The sequence below is a fragment of the Petaurus breviceps genome, unplaced genomic scaffold, assembly GCF_028583685.1.
Source record: "Petaurus breviceps papuanus isolate PSGF00001 unplaced genomic scaffold, PetGlider_PUasm1.0 490, whole genome shotgun sequence".
Taxonomy (NCBI): Eukaryota; Metazoa; Chordata; class Mammalia; order Diprotodontia; family Petauridae; genus Petaurus; species Petaurus breviceps.
This window is the reverse complement of record NW_027186352.1, coordinates 30,009,874-30,026,766: the sequence shown is the minus strand read 5'-3', so window position 1 is coordinate 30,026,766 and position 16,893 is coordinate 30,009,874. Positions and strand designations below refer to the sequence as shown.

At 37.9% G+C, this 16,893-nt stretch overlaps 1 protein-coding gene across 3 annotated transcripts in view; it reads left to right on the top strand.

Annotated features, from left to right (window-relative positions):
- The window catches only part of CTNNA3 (catenin alpha 3), a 2,053,326-nt gene that overhangs the window by 1,047,127 nt on the left and 989,306 nt on the right, over nucleotides 1–16,893 (top strand). The window contains exon 10 of one of the 3 annotated variants that reach the window (XM_069101888.1): nucleotides 1,757–2,357. The exons of the other annotated variants lie outside the window; for them this stretch is intronic. Coding sequence (XP_068957989.1) covers nucleotides 1,757–1,819 — 63 coding nt within the window. The 3' untranslated portion in view covers nucleotides 1,820–2,357. Of the gene's footprint in view, nucleotides 1–1,756; nucleotides 2,358–16,893 lie in introns of those variants that run through there. 3 annotated transcript variants of the gene reach the window in all.

Genomic DNA, 16,893 nt, shown 5'->3' with positions numbered 1-16,893 from the left:
GTGTAATGACAAAAGGCACTCATGAATCCCATGACATTTCCTGTGATTTCTCATTTTATTAATCACAACAGCATCTACCTACATCAGAAATAGTAGGGCATTTATAGAAGAGAATTATTATTATCATTATTGCCCACAGAAGAGATATTGTCTTACTTACCCATTCCCAGACCCAATATAATAACTCTTTGTCCTTCCACCCACTCATAGGTCCATGGCCCACAGGTAGGCAATCCACTTGGATGCTCCCCATGTTCCCTTCCAGCTGTAAATTTCTTGTGACTTTATAATCTGTGAACAATTTAAAGAAATAAAGCCACCAACCTTAGTGTTTTTGAAAAATTCCTTTATTCTCGATAAATCTTTAAAGAAGTAATAATATTCATTACCTTAAGAAATAATAAATAAAGGAGAGAACAGATATGGTTGAAACAGAGACTCCTTTACCATTCATCTTTTATGTCTTGGGAAAGAAAATGAAAAAGAAATTGCAGACACGATGGTGATCTCCTCTGGAAATGCTGTGTTTGAAAGAAGCTATCTAACCAAAACAGTATAGAGAATCATGACTAATTTACTCTAGATATTGAGGCAGATGTGTCCATAACAGAATCCTGGCAAGTAGAAGTTATGCATGAACTCTTTTTCAGAGAACAGCACTGGTTCCTTTTATTAAAGAAGTTCACCTCCTACTCACACCTCCATCCCCCGCCTCTTCATATAGAATTTCCTAGACCAGTAATTTAGCATAATGTTACAGAAATGCCTAGATTTTAAACAACTTCCAGGAGTGGGGAAGGAAGGTCTACTCTTTTGCACTTACTTTACAAGATTTTATGCTTCTTCTGAGTTTGTCAAAAATTTGCAAAAATCAACAGATTTTTAATGTAACATTCAGACAAAAATTAAAATGGCAAATTGTGTTTGTGTGAGATATTTTTAGGAAGTTATGACCACACAGCATCACAGGATTATAGGATCATCATTTGAGAACTGCAAAGGGTACTAGACACCATCTTTTCCAGTCATTTCCATTTTACAATCAGAGAAAATGAGGGCCAGAAAAGAAGTGATTCACTCATTACTTAACCAGTAAGTGTCTGAGAGGAGAATGTGAACCTAGATCTTCCTGACTGCAAATGTTCTAACTGCCACGCCACATTCTTTAGGAAATGTTTGTTGTGGTTCAATCATCTTAATGGTGTCACCCTCTTTGTGATCGCTTTGGGGTTTTCTTGGCAAAGATACTGGGGGGCTTTATCATTTCCTCTTCCAGCTCATTTTACATATGAGGAAACCGAGGCAATCAGAGTTGAGTGACTTATCCAGAAACACACAGCTAGTGGGTTTCTGGGAATAGATTTGAACGCAGGAAGAGGAGTCTTCCTGATATCAGGCCTATCTCTCTTCTATGCCACCTAGCTGCCTCTCTTTAAGAATAAAAGACAAAGGTTATTATAGAAATCTTCTAGTGATACTGAAGTTTCTATTGAACTTGTACCAATGGATCCATGTTCTTGTTCAAGTGGATTCTGTCTGTGCTGGTGCAAGTTCTGACACATCCGTGATTTCCCATCCACTGGGACTATTGTCTGGGTCTTCCTGCACAGATAATCTGGCTTCTGGTATTTTGGTTATTTTTGGGATACCTGTTTTGAATGAGCTCTCATCTGTTCTCCCTCATTTTTTTTGTTGTATGACCCACCCAACTCATTGTCCATTCAGGATTTGATGCTATATTTATTTTCTTTTTCAGTTCAATTCAATTCCCACATTTGTTAAGTACCTGTTATTCACAGACGTTCCCTTTGGTTCCTAAGATGCAAAGTGTGGCAAGAGTCCCTGTACTGTAAGGGTTTGTGTTCGACTGGGTGAGAACAGCATGTGCACCAGATGGTCTCAAATTCCTGTGCATTTGTAGCACCGTATTATTGCTTTCTTTGAGGAACAGTGATACGGGAGGCTCATACATGTACGCGTGATTTCAGATGCAAGTCATGGTGAGATCACCCATGTGAGTGCACGTATGAAGTCTGCACAATCTGTGACATATCTCACAACACTAACTGCCACTGCTCATTCTTTTATCAGTCAGAAGTTTCCTTCTGGCTCTATGATCATGTATCTGCTAGTTTTAAGAGAATAAAACACTATTAATTTATGTATCATCTAGCCTATTTGCCTCTTTTAAACAACTTTCAGGTCAAGAAGACACAGTTAAGGAGGTAGGGCATCTCAGATGTGGGGGACAGCATGTATAGAGGCATGGATAAAGGAATGAGATGTTATATGAAAAGAAGCACAAAGAAGCTACTGGGGCTTGAATGAGCAATTCATAGAGAGTAATGAGAAATAACTAGAAAAGGAGATAGGAACCAGGTCACACCAGGAGATAAATACCAAAAAAAGAATTCTGGATTTCATCTTAGATGAAGAGAGAGCCTCTGATGTTTTTATTTTATTTTAATTTTTTGAGCAGAGGTGTTACATGCTTAGTCTTTAGAAATATCAATTAGGCAGCTGTAAAAAGCATAAATGGGAGAAAGAAGAGATGGAAGCCAGTAAGATTAATAGGATATGAAGCATTTCAGGCAATAGGGGATTGAATATACAAGTCAATACCTATACCTAGCATGTGCCTTACCACTGTCAGTCTGGTTACCTATTGCTGATTCATGATGGGCAACTAGAGAAGCATCAATGAATGACGACTTTAATGGGGATGTGACCTCAGTGGGAGAATATTAGATTTCTATAGCAATGATTAACTCAGGATCACTGAAAGGCCTCTGCTATTCACCACAAGAAATCCAAACCTCCCTGCTTCTCATCAGACTTGATCACTAAGCACCTACCCAAGAAAAGTGACCAGATAGTATTATTTAGTGGTCTGCCCATTTAATTGCATGGAATCAAAATGTGGGAAAGAGGCACACTATGCTGATGGGGGGGGGGTAGTGAATATACCTAGGCTAATCATTTCTTAATGCCCATCAGTTTCCTTCAGGAGGGCTGGTAGTTGTCTAGAGATCAGTTTAACCACTGTACTAGTATGTACAAATATTCTTATCCATAGGATCACATTCTTTATGAGTAATTCCTCCTCAATTCAAAAGCTTTCTTAGGGCATTAACTATGACACTTGTCCAATACCTTAACCCATATATAGATCTCCTTAGTACTAATAAACAAAGGGTTACTAACTTAAGTGAGATTTTTTTTCAAAATAGGATAATGAATGAATTACCCCCCCCACAATTGTTAAGCTTTTACTTCATGTGCCAGGCACAGTGCTAAATAAAATGGATACTTTTATTTTTTAATAAAAGAATGTTCCACTTTTAAAGAGGGACATAGGGGAATACAACATGAAAAAAGGAAAACTGACCATGGGAGTAGATAATATTCTGGTATGTGGAAAAATAGAAGGGAGAAGATATATGGGTGGCATCAAGCAGATCATAAAACGGCCTTAGTTCATGTCTAGTTGAGACATAAAACTCAAGCATGGTCCAGTGTCTAGGGTGAGACAGTATATATAGTGAGATAAGTGAGTTAAGTTGCAGAGACTTACCCTTCCATCACCTGGGTGATGGCCCTGAGGCAGTTGTTCCAAAGATGGGTAGATTGAATTTCAGAGGGACTAAAGTCACAAATTTTGGAAGACCTGGGTGTAGAGGTATATATCTGACATCCATTGGGGAGTGTGCTGATCCAGGTATGGGGAAACAAGTCAGACATGTCAGTAAGATGAAGAGATGGATTGGGTGGATGGCCAGATAATAAAACAGGTAACTGAATGTAAAATTTAAGTGGAGTATTAAAAAGTTGATTTTATTTCAACCATAAACCATCCTAGTGATGTGGATACAGAGGTGCCATGAGGTTTAATATTAAGGGTGGTCTTTTCAGTACCTTGGGAGGCCCTTCTGAGCCTGAGGGCATCCTATGGTCTCTTACCTTACCTTGAAATGTAATAAAACTTCCCCCATGTCCTGGACCATGGAAATCCTTGTCTCCCCCCATCCCAGGTCATAAAATTTCCCGTCTTCCTTATCTTGTGTCGATCATCTTCCGCATCCTGTCCCTAAATTCCCAACCCCCATTAGAAACCCTAAAAACACATCATCATCCTACAGGCTGTGTAGCTTTCTGTGTACATAAGTCTGGTGTATATAAGTCCTATATCAGTGCCCTTGTTTAGCTTCTTGCCAAGTCTCAGATCTGCATGCTTTTGTGTTCATAAAACTCCCATTGGCTAAAGAGAAGGTCTAATTGAATTCTTTCAAAAACCGGAACCAGCTCTCCCAACTCTGACCTCATCACTAGTGAAGGGTCATAGCTATTGCAAGTGATCACTGAATTTTGGACCATAGAACTTCAATTACTCCATCAGAGTCAGTTATCAGAGCATATACACCACTAACATCTTAGCTGCCATCAGTCAACAAGTATTTATTTAACGTTTTAAAAATTCACAATAATCAGGAATTCAGACACGTGGACTATGCTGTCTTCTTTATTTCCCCCTGCGCCAGTTCCCAGAAGAGAGTATAGAAATGTAAGATATTCAATAAATGTTTTGAGTGAACACATGAATTTGAATGCCAATCACCTGTTGCTATCCTTAAAAAATATTTATCTGTGAAATATTCTCTCATGTCATTTGGGGAAATATGGAAGGCACTAGAGGGTTTTTGTTTGCTTTTTGCTGACAGAAGAGAAGATTTCGGAAGGAATATTATCCCTAGGATCAAAAATGTGACAGAGTGTGATAGGAAAAAAAAAATTAACCCTTTTCTGTTTCACCCCAGAAGCCAGAAATAGGATTCAGGAATGTGTTATAAGAGAGCACATTTTGGCCAGAATGAGGAAGAACGTCCTAATGTTTACAGTGATTCAAAAAGGCATTGGGTTATCTTTGTAGCAAGGGATTCACCATTAGTATAAGGAAGCACGTAGAGGATTATTTATTGACTATATTTCTCTTTTATAGTATTCTCTGATTTCAGAAATCTTGTACTCCTAACCCACTTCTAACTAGCAGTTACTTTATCTGTAAAACTAGAGGGTTACATTCGATTATCACCATTCAATCCATTTCAATTCAAGAAACATTTATTAAGCACCTTCTGCATGCCAGGCACAGTGTCACCCCCTGTAAGGTGCCAGCATTGCCTATAATCCCTACTTTGCCTACATAGCTCTGAGTACAGGGATTAAACAATTATATACTTAAGTAACTCAGCCCGGTGATACCTATAAACATTTCCCATTTAAATAAAGCAAATTTCAGGCACCAATTCCTGCTCCAAACCTACCTCGTAGGGAGGTTGGGAAAATTCAGCAGACTCTTTTATGGGCTCTGTGCTCCTCTGAGAGCTTCACTAGGGCTTCAAGATGGCAATAAAACTATTAGGCATAAGAAAGGCATTGCATGTAGTTGGTGGTATTGTTTATTTTAATTACTATTATTTAATCTTCTCTTTAAATCAGCTCCTTTATAAGGTCTTCCCATTATTTCAGAATCACATTGCAATTTGTGTTCAGTACATATTGAATTCAACTGCTAGAATTTCAGGCAAACAATGCAATCTCAGCTGCCGCCCATGAATTTTTTAATGGTAATTGTCAATGGTAGTATTGGTAATGATGGAAAAAAAGAAGATAATGATCAAGACAAAGAAAAAGATTGTGCCTAATAGAGAAAAAAGAAGACAAATAATAATAACAAGGATAATAATAAGAGGATGATGATGGCAGCGGTGGGGCAGCATCATGGTGGTGGTGGGTGTGGTAGTGGTGATGAAGATGATGATGGTGATGATGGTGATGGTGATGATGGTGATGATGATGATGATGATGATGATGATGGTGATGATGGTGATGAAGATGATGATGGTGATGATGATGATGGTGATGATGGTGATGATGGTGATGAAGATGATGATGGTGATGATGATGATGGTGATGATGGTGATGATGATGATGGTGATGATGGTGATGAAGATGATGATGGTGATGATGATGATGGTGATGATGGTGATGATGATGATGATGATGATGATGGTGATGATGGTGATGAAGATGATGATGGTGATGATGATGATGGTGATGATGGTGATGATGATGATGATGATGATGATGATGGTGATGATGGTGATGAAGATGATGATGGTGATGATGATGATGATGATGATGATGATGATGATAGGGGCCCTGAAGTGTCTCTCTGAATCAAGAAACAATGTAGCTACCCTAGTAGCCAGTGAAGGTTTCTTTGGTGTTTTGACTTACTCATCAAAATTTCATCTGTCTTGGAGAACCTTATTTTAGCAAGTTCCAGGGGAGTCTTTTATCAGGAGGAAAAAGTGGGTGGACATTTAATTAGAATACTTCCCTCCATCCTACAAAACATATTGTTCCCACTCACAGAATGGTATGCCAGATTTAGAAAAGCCCACGTGGCAAAGAAAGATGACTTTAGATGAGAATCTTGCTGATTTCTAGAAGGTTTATCCCTGATCTTTGATAGAAATCCTATAGAAGTTGCCTCACTAGCTTTGAATTTTCTTTCTGTGCCAACAGAGTGGAACATCAGTTGCTAAGAAAAATAAAGTGTTCTTCACCCACCTTACACCCCCATTCCTGTGTATACTTACATATATATGCATGATCCTTCATTCCCTTTAGTAAGGGTCACCAGCAGCCATATGGCATCATCAGAAAAAAAAATCACACAAATAAATGAACAACAATACCACAAAAGACTGGTGTTTTGTTTCTTGGAGAATCTTGGGGTCATGCAAAGAACAGGGCAGTTTCCCTGCAGGCAATCTGTCCCACTGCTCTCCTCCTGTTCAGTTCTAGGCCTAACTCACTGTCTGCTTGCCGTGTCTGCTCACATTAGATGTACTGATGGAGGGTCATCCAAAGGGTAATAGAGAAACACATGGTGAGCGTGGGCAGATCTCAATGGATAACCCACAATGAATTATGCAGGAGATACAGTATAAAGGTTATTGTCAGAGAGATATAAAAACAGGAAAAAAAAATTATGGGCCGGTCCCCATTCACCAAAAGAGAAGGATAGTAATAAAGGACTGTGATATATACACACACACACACACACACACACACACACACACATACACACATATATGTATGTAAGTATATATGTGTGTATGTATATATATGTGAATAAATAGGTAGAGATAGAAAGATATAGATATATATGTGTGTAGTGTATGTATATACATATATATATATATAATATTATATCATCTTGAAGATTGGGTAAACTCCTTTTGGACAGCATCAGGAGGACCTGGGCAAGAATCAAGTAGGTGGTAAATCAGTAAACATGTATTAGGCACTTACTATGTGCCAGGTACTCTGCCAAATGATGGAGAATACAAGAAAAACAAATAAACAAAAAAAAAGAGTTACTTTCCTCAAAGAGCAAAGATTTTAATGAGGAATATAATAGGTAAACAACAATGTCCATACAGGATATATGCAGTATAAATGCAAGGAATCTCAGAGGGAACGCATTAGGATGTATTGGAAGAGAAGAATGAATTATGATTTGCATCACTGGCAGATGTATCAGCATTTATTAAAATTGCCCAACATATGGATCTTTACCAGTTTATGTTTAGACATAACTATGATTTGTTTTCTGCTATTATTTTGGAATGCTTTCTTTCTTTTTTGTTGAGAATATGATTTTTCAGTGAAGACAGGTAGAAGTTTACCCTTAGTGATGCAGAACTCAGCTGTGACGACCTTATCCCTGGGCAATGAGTTTTTCTGATTATTAAATATCTCTGATGACTGGTTGCTAAGATATAAAGAAAGAACTGCAATCTCATTATGTGGTTACTACTCCACTAATGGTGTCCCCATCCATGCTTTCTCTCCCCATGTGCTTCTTATCTATGATCTCCCATAAATCCTTCAAACGGTATCTATCCAATATTCTAAAGGATTCCTTCTAACTCTTTTACTGCATTAATTTATACCTTCCCACTGATTGTGAGAGGCAAATTTGGGGTATCTGTAATTAGGAATGTTCTTATCACTATGGAGGAAAGAGCGAGGTATATAGGACAGAAAGCCATCTTGTTGATTTTGTTTTTATTTTTCTTTTGTTTGTTTCTCGTGTTTCCTTTGTTACAGGAATCATCAGAACCTTTCCACATTCAATTGCCTTTTATGTGTGGGTTGAACTAGGTGGCTGCAGAGCTCTTTTCCAACTCTTAAAATAGATGATGCTGGAGCTTTAAAGACACTCCTCTCAGTGTGACCCCAGGCATGTCCTTCAAGACTTTCTTGTTTAGCTTAAGTAGAGTTTTTATCAAACTGACATAACCTTTGAAATTCCAGGGTCACTTCAATGTTAAGATAAAGTATGAAAATTAGGCCTGTTGTTTGTGGGCTTTGAAAACCAACAGAATTTAGAGTGAGACTCTTTGTTTTAAGTTTACTTTTTCCATATAGCAATAGTGTGTGTCTGAATTGTCAAAACTCCATCTATTGGCTTTCACAACATAAAGGCCTACAGAACTGAGAGCTAGAGAACTGAGTTCTAGCTATAGGCCTGCCTTGACTTTACTTTCTCATGCCTTCTTGAGTTATTTGTTCTGCTCTGTAAAATCAGAAGTTACACTGACCAGAGGCATTCTTGGAAATGTTGCACCTTTCCTGTGACATTGTCTGAATCCTATGGATTACACCTGTTTGTTCTTTACTTCTATTTTGGACTCTGACAGATATTCTTGTGGATGCTTTGATAATCTGGAACATTTCACTCAAATCCAGCATATTTTTTAAAAATTTTTTTTGCCTTTTTGGAGGGCAATTGGGGTTAAGTAACTTGCCCAAGGTCACAAGGCTAGTATTTTTGTGTGGGTATTAAGTGTCTCAGGCCAGAACTGAACTCAGGTCCTCCCAACTCCAGGGCTGGCGCTTTACTCACTGCGCCACCTAGCTGCCCAAGTATTATATTTTTTAAAGACTGGCCTTCCTTGCCTGGTTTTCTCAAAATCACTCCTTTCTTTCAAGATTCAGTTTGTACCAGCATCTTTAGAAGACATTTCCTCATGTCCCCAGTGTGCTAGTTTCTTCCCCCTCCCCAAAGCACCTCATGCTTTGTATGTGCTACCCATATGCTATTAATTTACATGACCTCCCCCCGAGTAGGCTGAAAGCTCCTCTATGGTGGACATGGCTTCACCTTTTGTCTTTATACCCTCAGTTCCTGACACAGTGTCTAGCACATAGTGGCTGCTTGTTGAAGGTGGCCAGATAATGTGATTGATGTTCTCATCCCCAGAGACTGTGTTGGGAATAAAAGTCTGGCAAATTCAAAAGAATGCCACCTTCCATCCATCTTATTCCAAAGCAAGTCATTGCAACCCTTCTACCCAATCTGAGACACTGCAGAGAAATGTCAACAAGCCGTCGCTATGCCCAAAGACCATTTATGCCATACTTTGGCATCAAGTCCTCACTGTACCGGTATAGAACTGTGTGATCTTGGACTTCAATGAACCACAGTTGCCCTCTCTTTAAAATGTGGGATTTTCTAAAGGTAATTTTCAACTTCCTTTACAGTGAAGATATTCCATGATTCTGAGATGGCAAGTCCTATAGCCTAGTGACTGTCTTACTAGTCACCTTCATAGGCAGGGCAAAATGCATTTAGATTAAGGTTCTTGAGAATTAAAAACTATTTAAGGGAGACAGAAGATAGAGTAAAAGAAGAAGGTCCATCCACGTAGTAAGGCAGGCCTAGGCCTCTGACGCATGCTATAACTGTGTGACTGCATCTGGTGATAATAATTATCATTCCTAACTAATAATGTTGCTTTGTTGTGGTTGTTTGTCCTTTGTCCTTGAAGAGGATCATGACATCAGGAAGATGTCATGACTTGCAAGGGAATTAAAATGAGGCAGAGCTGTGCAAAGTCATCAGTCTCACTTTCTCCTCCAGAGTCATCTGGGTCCAGAGGCAAAATGCAGATGAAGGAGACTGGAGATGGCCCAGGTGCAGTGGTGCTCAAATGAAATAGTCTATGTAAAGTGTTGGAAACCTGAAAGCACTAGGTTAAGGTCACCTACTAATTAATGATTGCCACAAGTACTTAATTAAAGAAAATGTACTTTATTAAAACCTAATAGGAAGAAGGTTCATTTTTTTTTTCTGTCTCAAGTGGAGAAAAGAAAAAAGGAAGACCTTTCTCAGAAGTTTTTGGTTTTGAAAAGGCAATAAACTGTTGGGGCACCAGTGGAATGAATGGTACAGAAAAAGATCACTGAATTCTGGATCATAGTAGCTGAATTTCAACCCTGATGATTCATATATGTCCTTTCCCCTTCTCTTCCCCTTTCCCCTCTTTGCATATCAGATTCATCAATAGTAAAATAAGAGATTTGGAAGAGATGGTTAGAGCTGGCCTGGATTACCTTGGGGGCCAAACCTTTATCATCTAAGCTAATGAAAACTCAAGGTAGAATGTTTGAGGAATCTCGCTAAAGATTTTGGAAAATAGTTTGCCCTAAGAATAAAGTGCAACTAAAATATGTCTGCCTTGGAGACTGATCTGTCTTTAGTGATTCTTTCTAATCATTATCTAAGTATTTATAATTGTTCTGCAACCAGGTCAGAGCTTATGTGGAATTACTTAATGAAAAGCGCTTTCAATCCCTAAGTGATCATCTGCTCTTAATAAATGCTGGATGAGTGATGGAATAGGGTTGGTGTCCAAATGTACATGACTTCATTTTAGCTTAAGAGCTGAAAGGGACCTTAGAAGCAACCTAATGCAAAAGTCACTGATATGTGTGATTTCACATGCTTGGTATTGGAGTTTCATGGGAGTAGGTCTGCTTCATTCTTCTGTCTCCATTGCCAGCTCTTACCACAGAGCATGGCATATAGGAGACACTAAATAGCTTCTTCCTCCATCCCTTTCTTCTTCTTTCCTTCCTTCCCTTTCTTCTTTCTTTCTTTCTCTTTCTTTCTTCCTTCCTTCCTTCCTTCCTTCCTTCCTTCCTTCCTTCCTTCCTTCCTTCCTTCCTTCCTTCCTTCCTTTCTTTCTTTCTTTCTTTCTTTCTTTCTTTCTTTCCTTCTTTCTTTCTTTCTTTCTTTCTTTCTTTCTTTCTTTCTTTCTTTCTTTCTTTCTTTCTTTCTTTCTTTCTTTCTTTCTTTCTTTCTTTCTTTCTTTCTTTCCTTCTTCCTTCTGTCCCTTCCCTTCTTCCTCCATTCCCTCCCTCCTTTCCTTACATCCTTCCTTCCCTCTTTCATTGCTCCCTCCTTTCTTCCTTCCCTGTTTTCTTCCTCCCTTTTTCCCTCTCTTCTTTCTATCTATCCTTCCTTCCTTTCTCTCCTCCTTTTTCTTTCCTTCCTTATCTCCATCCCTCCCTCCCTCATTTCTTTCTTCCTTCCTTCCTACTCTACTAGTACCCAGAGATGGGGCAGTATCTTACTCGTGATCATTTGGATAGTAAATGACAGAACTGGAATTTAAAATAAGAAAACGTTATTCCCATATAGAACTAGTATGATATGTGATGAGTAGGTTCATAAATCATGCCATGAAGCCAATTTAATCCATTATGTGTGTGAATATTAGGACTATCATAGGAACTAGTTATCACATATAACAATGCTTCTATAGGAGAATTATGAGTTGAGTTCTATTTAAGGGTGCCGGAAATATATTCCCCCATTCAGTGATCTTGTTGGTTGGAGTGGAGACAACCCCAAATATCATGAGTGCCATAACCCTGGGAGTAAATCTGGATTTGAAAAGCAGGTAAGGAGCAGGTATATGATTTCAGGTTAAGATAGACTAGGGTGGCAAGCGGGAGTTAGTTGATGGATGAAAATCAAGTAAAAGAATGTAGGAAGGGGTAGAAGACCTCTAGGGAATTTAAGGCTAGGTGACTGAAAATGTGGGCAGTGAGAATGAGGAGTGAAGTGTGGCCTGAGTGGGAGAGAAATGGGAAGAGAATAGGCATGACTTCCCAACCATGGCTGGGAAAAAGGAAGGAGGGTGATAATAGGGAGTGAAGATGGGCTGTATATGTCAGAGATTCCTGAAGACTAGAAAGTGCCTGGAATTGCAAAAACAATTCAGAAGGAAACAGTTAGATTTGTCCTTCTCCGATAAAATACAGAGATAAGTCAAGAGCTCATAAAGAAGTGATAGATCTAATGCTTCTCTTGATATGAGTCACATACCAAAAAACAAAGTTGAGTTTATTATTTTATCTTCTTTCTTACACACTGTCTTGAGGGCATAAACATGAAAAGGACACCTCTATTTTCTAAACTATTTTTGTCAAGATCTTTAGAAATTACAAATGAATAAATAATATTGTATAAAAAAAGGTGAAATGCAATTCTGAGTTGAGTGGAAACATGAATATGTATATGCGTCTGTGTACACACATATAAATATATGTATTGTGTTTGTATACATGTAGGTGCCTGTATATACACATATGCATATTTATAGAAGTAGCATAGCAAAGTTGCCTCAAATTAAAATGATCAAGGTTCAAGTCCAATTTTTGACCCATTCTGGCTATGTGACCCTGGACAGGGTTGGGAAGTTGTGGCCTTCCAGGTACTCAAGTGTGGCCTGTTGACTAAATCCAAACTTCACAGAATAAATCCTTGTAACAAAAGGATTTGTTTTGTAAAACTTGGACTCAGTTAAAACACCTCAGCCAAGGACCTAGAAGGCCACATGTGTCCTTGAGGCCATAGTTTTCCTACCCCTGCTAATCTCTCAGTGCTCTAGGAATGTCTTTAATACTTTAAGTTACAGAGAAAGCCCTAACTTACATATGTACATGTTTCCACCCCTATGAGTTATTTATTATCAATGAAATCACAGGTCTAGACCTATCTCTAATATCTAATCTTTTCCCTATCCCCATCTACACTAATATATGTGGATATCTGTCTCTCTCTCTATCTATCTGCCTATGTACCTATGTACCCATCCATATATCTATCATCTTCATGGAGGTGTGTTTATTTTATATACATATAGGTATCATACACACACATATATGCAAAATTGTCACATACATACATTATTTCTCTGGATGCAGATAGTGCCTTTCTTCATATGACCTTTATTTTTTAATTTGTATATTTATAATAGTCAAAAATACTTAGTTGCTCAAAGTCGTTATTAAAACAATATTGCTGTCACTATACACAGGATTCTCCTGGTTCTTCTCACTTTGCTTTTCATCAAATAACAACCATTCCTCAAGAACAATCATTAATTGTAAAGGGGTGGGCATATCGGTCCATAGGACCATGGCTTGGGCAGATGAAATCATGTGTCCATAAAACATCAGTTATGGTGGCTCCATTACATAGCCACAGTGAAGAGTAATAGATAGGCAGCATTAGTACCCCCTGGTATCCAGTGACTATTGAAAGAACTAGGGGAAAATATGTGGTAAAACAGGATATATCTTTTTTTGGAAAATTTTGGAAGGGCATGGGCAATGGCAAGCTGTCACATATTACAATTGAGGAATTAAATAGGGAAATTGATAGAAATGATGTCATCAAAGAATGGGATTAAAAAAAGAGGAGAAAAGTTATATATTGAGATTAAGACAACATCCTATATTTAAACCAAAAATTGCCCCAGCATCTGAGGATTTGCAAGGCTGTTTTAAATATACATAAATTCCTGAGAGGACATATGATACAGTACAAAGGACAATGGAATTGAAGTCATAAATGACATGGATTTGAATCTCACTTCAGTTACTTACTACCTGGTCAACCATAGGCAAGTTGACTTATCTCCTGAGTCTTTATTTCTTTATTTGTGAAATGGAAATAATAATATTGAAAGTACCTACTTGGCTAGGTCATTGGGAAGAATAAATGAAATGGTATATATAAATTGTTTTGCATACCTTAAAGTGACCTAGGAATGAATGGATGAAAAAAGACATTTATTAAGCCCCTATGATGTGCTAAATAGTATGCTAAAGGCTAAGTTACAAATGCTAATGCAAAAAGACTGTCCCTGACCTCAAAAGGGTTGCTTTCTAATGGAAGAAATAACAACATAGAGGAGTGATGGACAGCTTGAAGGAATTGGTGTTTTATTAAAGTGATCTAGTACTGTTTTTATTATTGAAAACTGCACTTTGAAATTGAATTACTTCTTTCAATAGCCTCCTAACTATTTTTATCTGTAAACATAGTAGGCTATTAGTGAATAACTAAATGTATTCCTTGGCATTTGTTTTAAATGAAATTGACTCTGATGATGAGATTGTCTACCAAGGGAATTTTTGCTTTTCAACTGTGGCTCCCTACAAAGTCTCACAGTCTTTTCCAAGGATGACACAGGCATTTCAAACAAGTTAAGAACAACATCTTTTTTTGGATCACTTCTCAAAGATAAAAATTAGATGGAATCTCAGAGGAGTTCAGCTCTCTGTTTTGTATACTGTATTTGAGTTGGGGCAAAAAGACTAGAAAAGTTATGTGTAATCCTGGGCAAGTCACTGGGCAAGTTTTCCACTCTGGGCTTTAATTTTATTCTCTTTAAGATGAGTGCTGGTGTTATAGAATCCTGGATCTCTTTTCCAACACTAACACCTGTAATCCTTAATAACAATGCAGATATGTCTTGGTATTTCTATTTCCCTTCCTACATAGAGTGGGAATTCATGTCACTTTAGTTATTTATCATGTTATGTGCCTTTTTTAGCTTGGAGAAGTCCAAATTTGAGAACTCCCATCAGGGAGGATTGAGAACTCTATATGACTTTGTAGATACTTCCTAGTGAGGTAAAGACAAGTTAAGTAATTTGCCTAAATTCACCTAGACAAGCAATGTCTTAGAGATCCAAATCTGGATGTTTTTGACTCTGAGTCAAGCACCCTGTCTATGCAACTGAGCTTCCTCTTTGCCAGATATATTATGAGCAAAATGGTGGCATGTTCATGGAATTGAAGGAGCCTTGAAGGTCATATACTCCAATCACTACTTATTTATTGTCTGAAGCCCTTTTATGAGAAACCCAACAGGAGACCATCTAAAAGATCATTAGTTACAGGGAACTCATTTCCTTGCCCCAACTCTACTTTTGGAGTCCTCTAGTTCTTAGTAAGTTTAAATCCATATGCCCTTAACTCATGTGTCCCAGTTCTTTTCTTAGGACCCAGGACATTGAATCACATTCCTCTAAAACATGACTCTCCTTCAAATACTTGAAGACTGTCACAATGACCTGTTAAAATCTTCTCTCCATCAGGGTCCTTTATATCAACTCTTTTAGCCAATATTTGATAGAACTGATTTTGATTCTACCCTCTTGATGACTGTTTTATGGATAAATACCATTCTGACATGGTTTCTTCTAAAATAGACTTACATGATCATGCAAATATAATGCTGAAACTTGTGTCTAAAGAATAGATGAGAAAAAATATGAGGGGTGGAATATCGCATATATTTTTAGACTTGGTTAGTGTATTGGTTAGTTTTGCAGAACAAATTAATTTTATCTTACTTTTTAATTGTTTGTTATAAGAGATACTAGAAGGGACAAATTTGAAAATTAAGTTTGTATAGAAATATGTTAGAAATAAAAAATGATCATTAAAATAGAGCAGGACATAATGTTCCAGAGGTGCCCTATCGTTTCCCATGTTCTGAACATATACAATTGATTAAGAAAGTCTAATATGTTGACTCTTTGGGTTGCCATGTCATACTGATGACATATATTGACCTTATAAGCCATTCACAAATTCCAGTTCCTTTTCACATAAATTATATTATAACCATGACTACCTCATATAATATATTTGTGGTGATTGTTTTAAATTCTTTAGTTTGCTAGAATAAAAGTTCATAGAGACTGATTCTATGCCACATGGATACAACTATCACTAGACAAAAATCAGTGTTTTTTCATTAACTGAAGAGATGGAGATGCCTCTGATGTCAGGAGACTTGGATTCTACTCTTTAATTTCTTACTAATTATCCCTGGGCAATTGACTTCACTACTATGGGCCTCAGTTTCTTCATTTATAAAAAGGAAAGTACTTGGAATTGATGCCCTCTGAGGTCCCTTAAAAGTTCAACGTGTCTTAGCTCAGAGGAGTTTATAGGTTATAGTTTTTGTATTATATATGTCTCATTCCTGAATTTTTTTAAGGTTTTTTAGAAAAATAATTAAGTAATGTCACGTAGAGACCAGCAGAACATGTTTTGTGTAAAGTTTATGATCTGCAGAATGCTTCTAATTTTGAATACTTATCAAAGAATTGACTAAAATATTCTTTATATCTCAACTGTCCCAGACATACAATTGTATGACGGTGATGTTGGTGCTATAGGGCCTGCACAACACCAGTGGTGGGAGCTTGTTTTCAAACCATGAGTGGGTTAGTGAGATTCTGTTATCAACATTTCCAGCACTCCTTCCAGCAATAATAGCCATAGTGAACGCACCACAGGGAAGCAGCTGTCTGTTTCTATGAGAGTGGAGAAAGAGACAGAGACAGAGGAGATAAAGACAAAGAGGAAGGGGGAAGGAAGGAGAGACAGAGAGAGAGAGAGAGAGACGGAGAGAGAGACAGAGAGAGAGAGAGACAGAGAGAGAGACAGAGAGAGAGAGAGAGAGACAGAGAGACAGAGAGACAGAGAGACAGAGAGACAGAGAGACAGAGACAGACAGAGACAGACAGAGACAGACAGAGACAGAGACAGACAGAGACAGAGACAGAGACAGAGAGAGAGAGAGACAGAGACAGAGACAGAGAGATAGAGAGAGACAAACAGAGACAGAGAGAGAGACAGAGACAGAGAGAGACAGAGAGAGA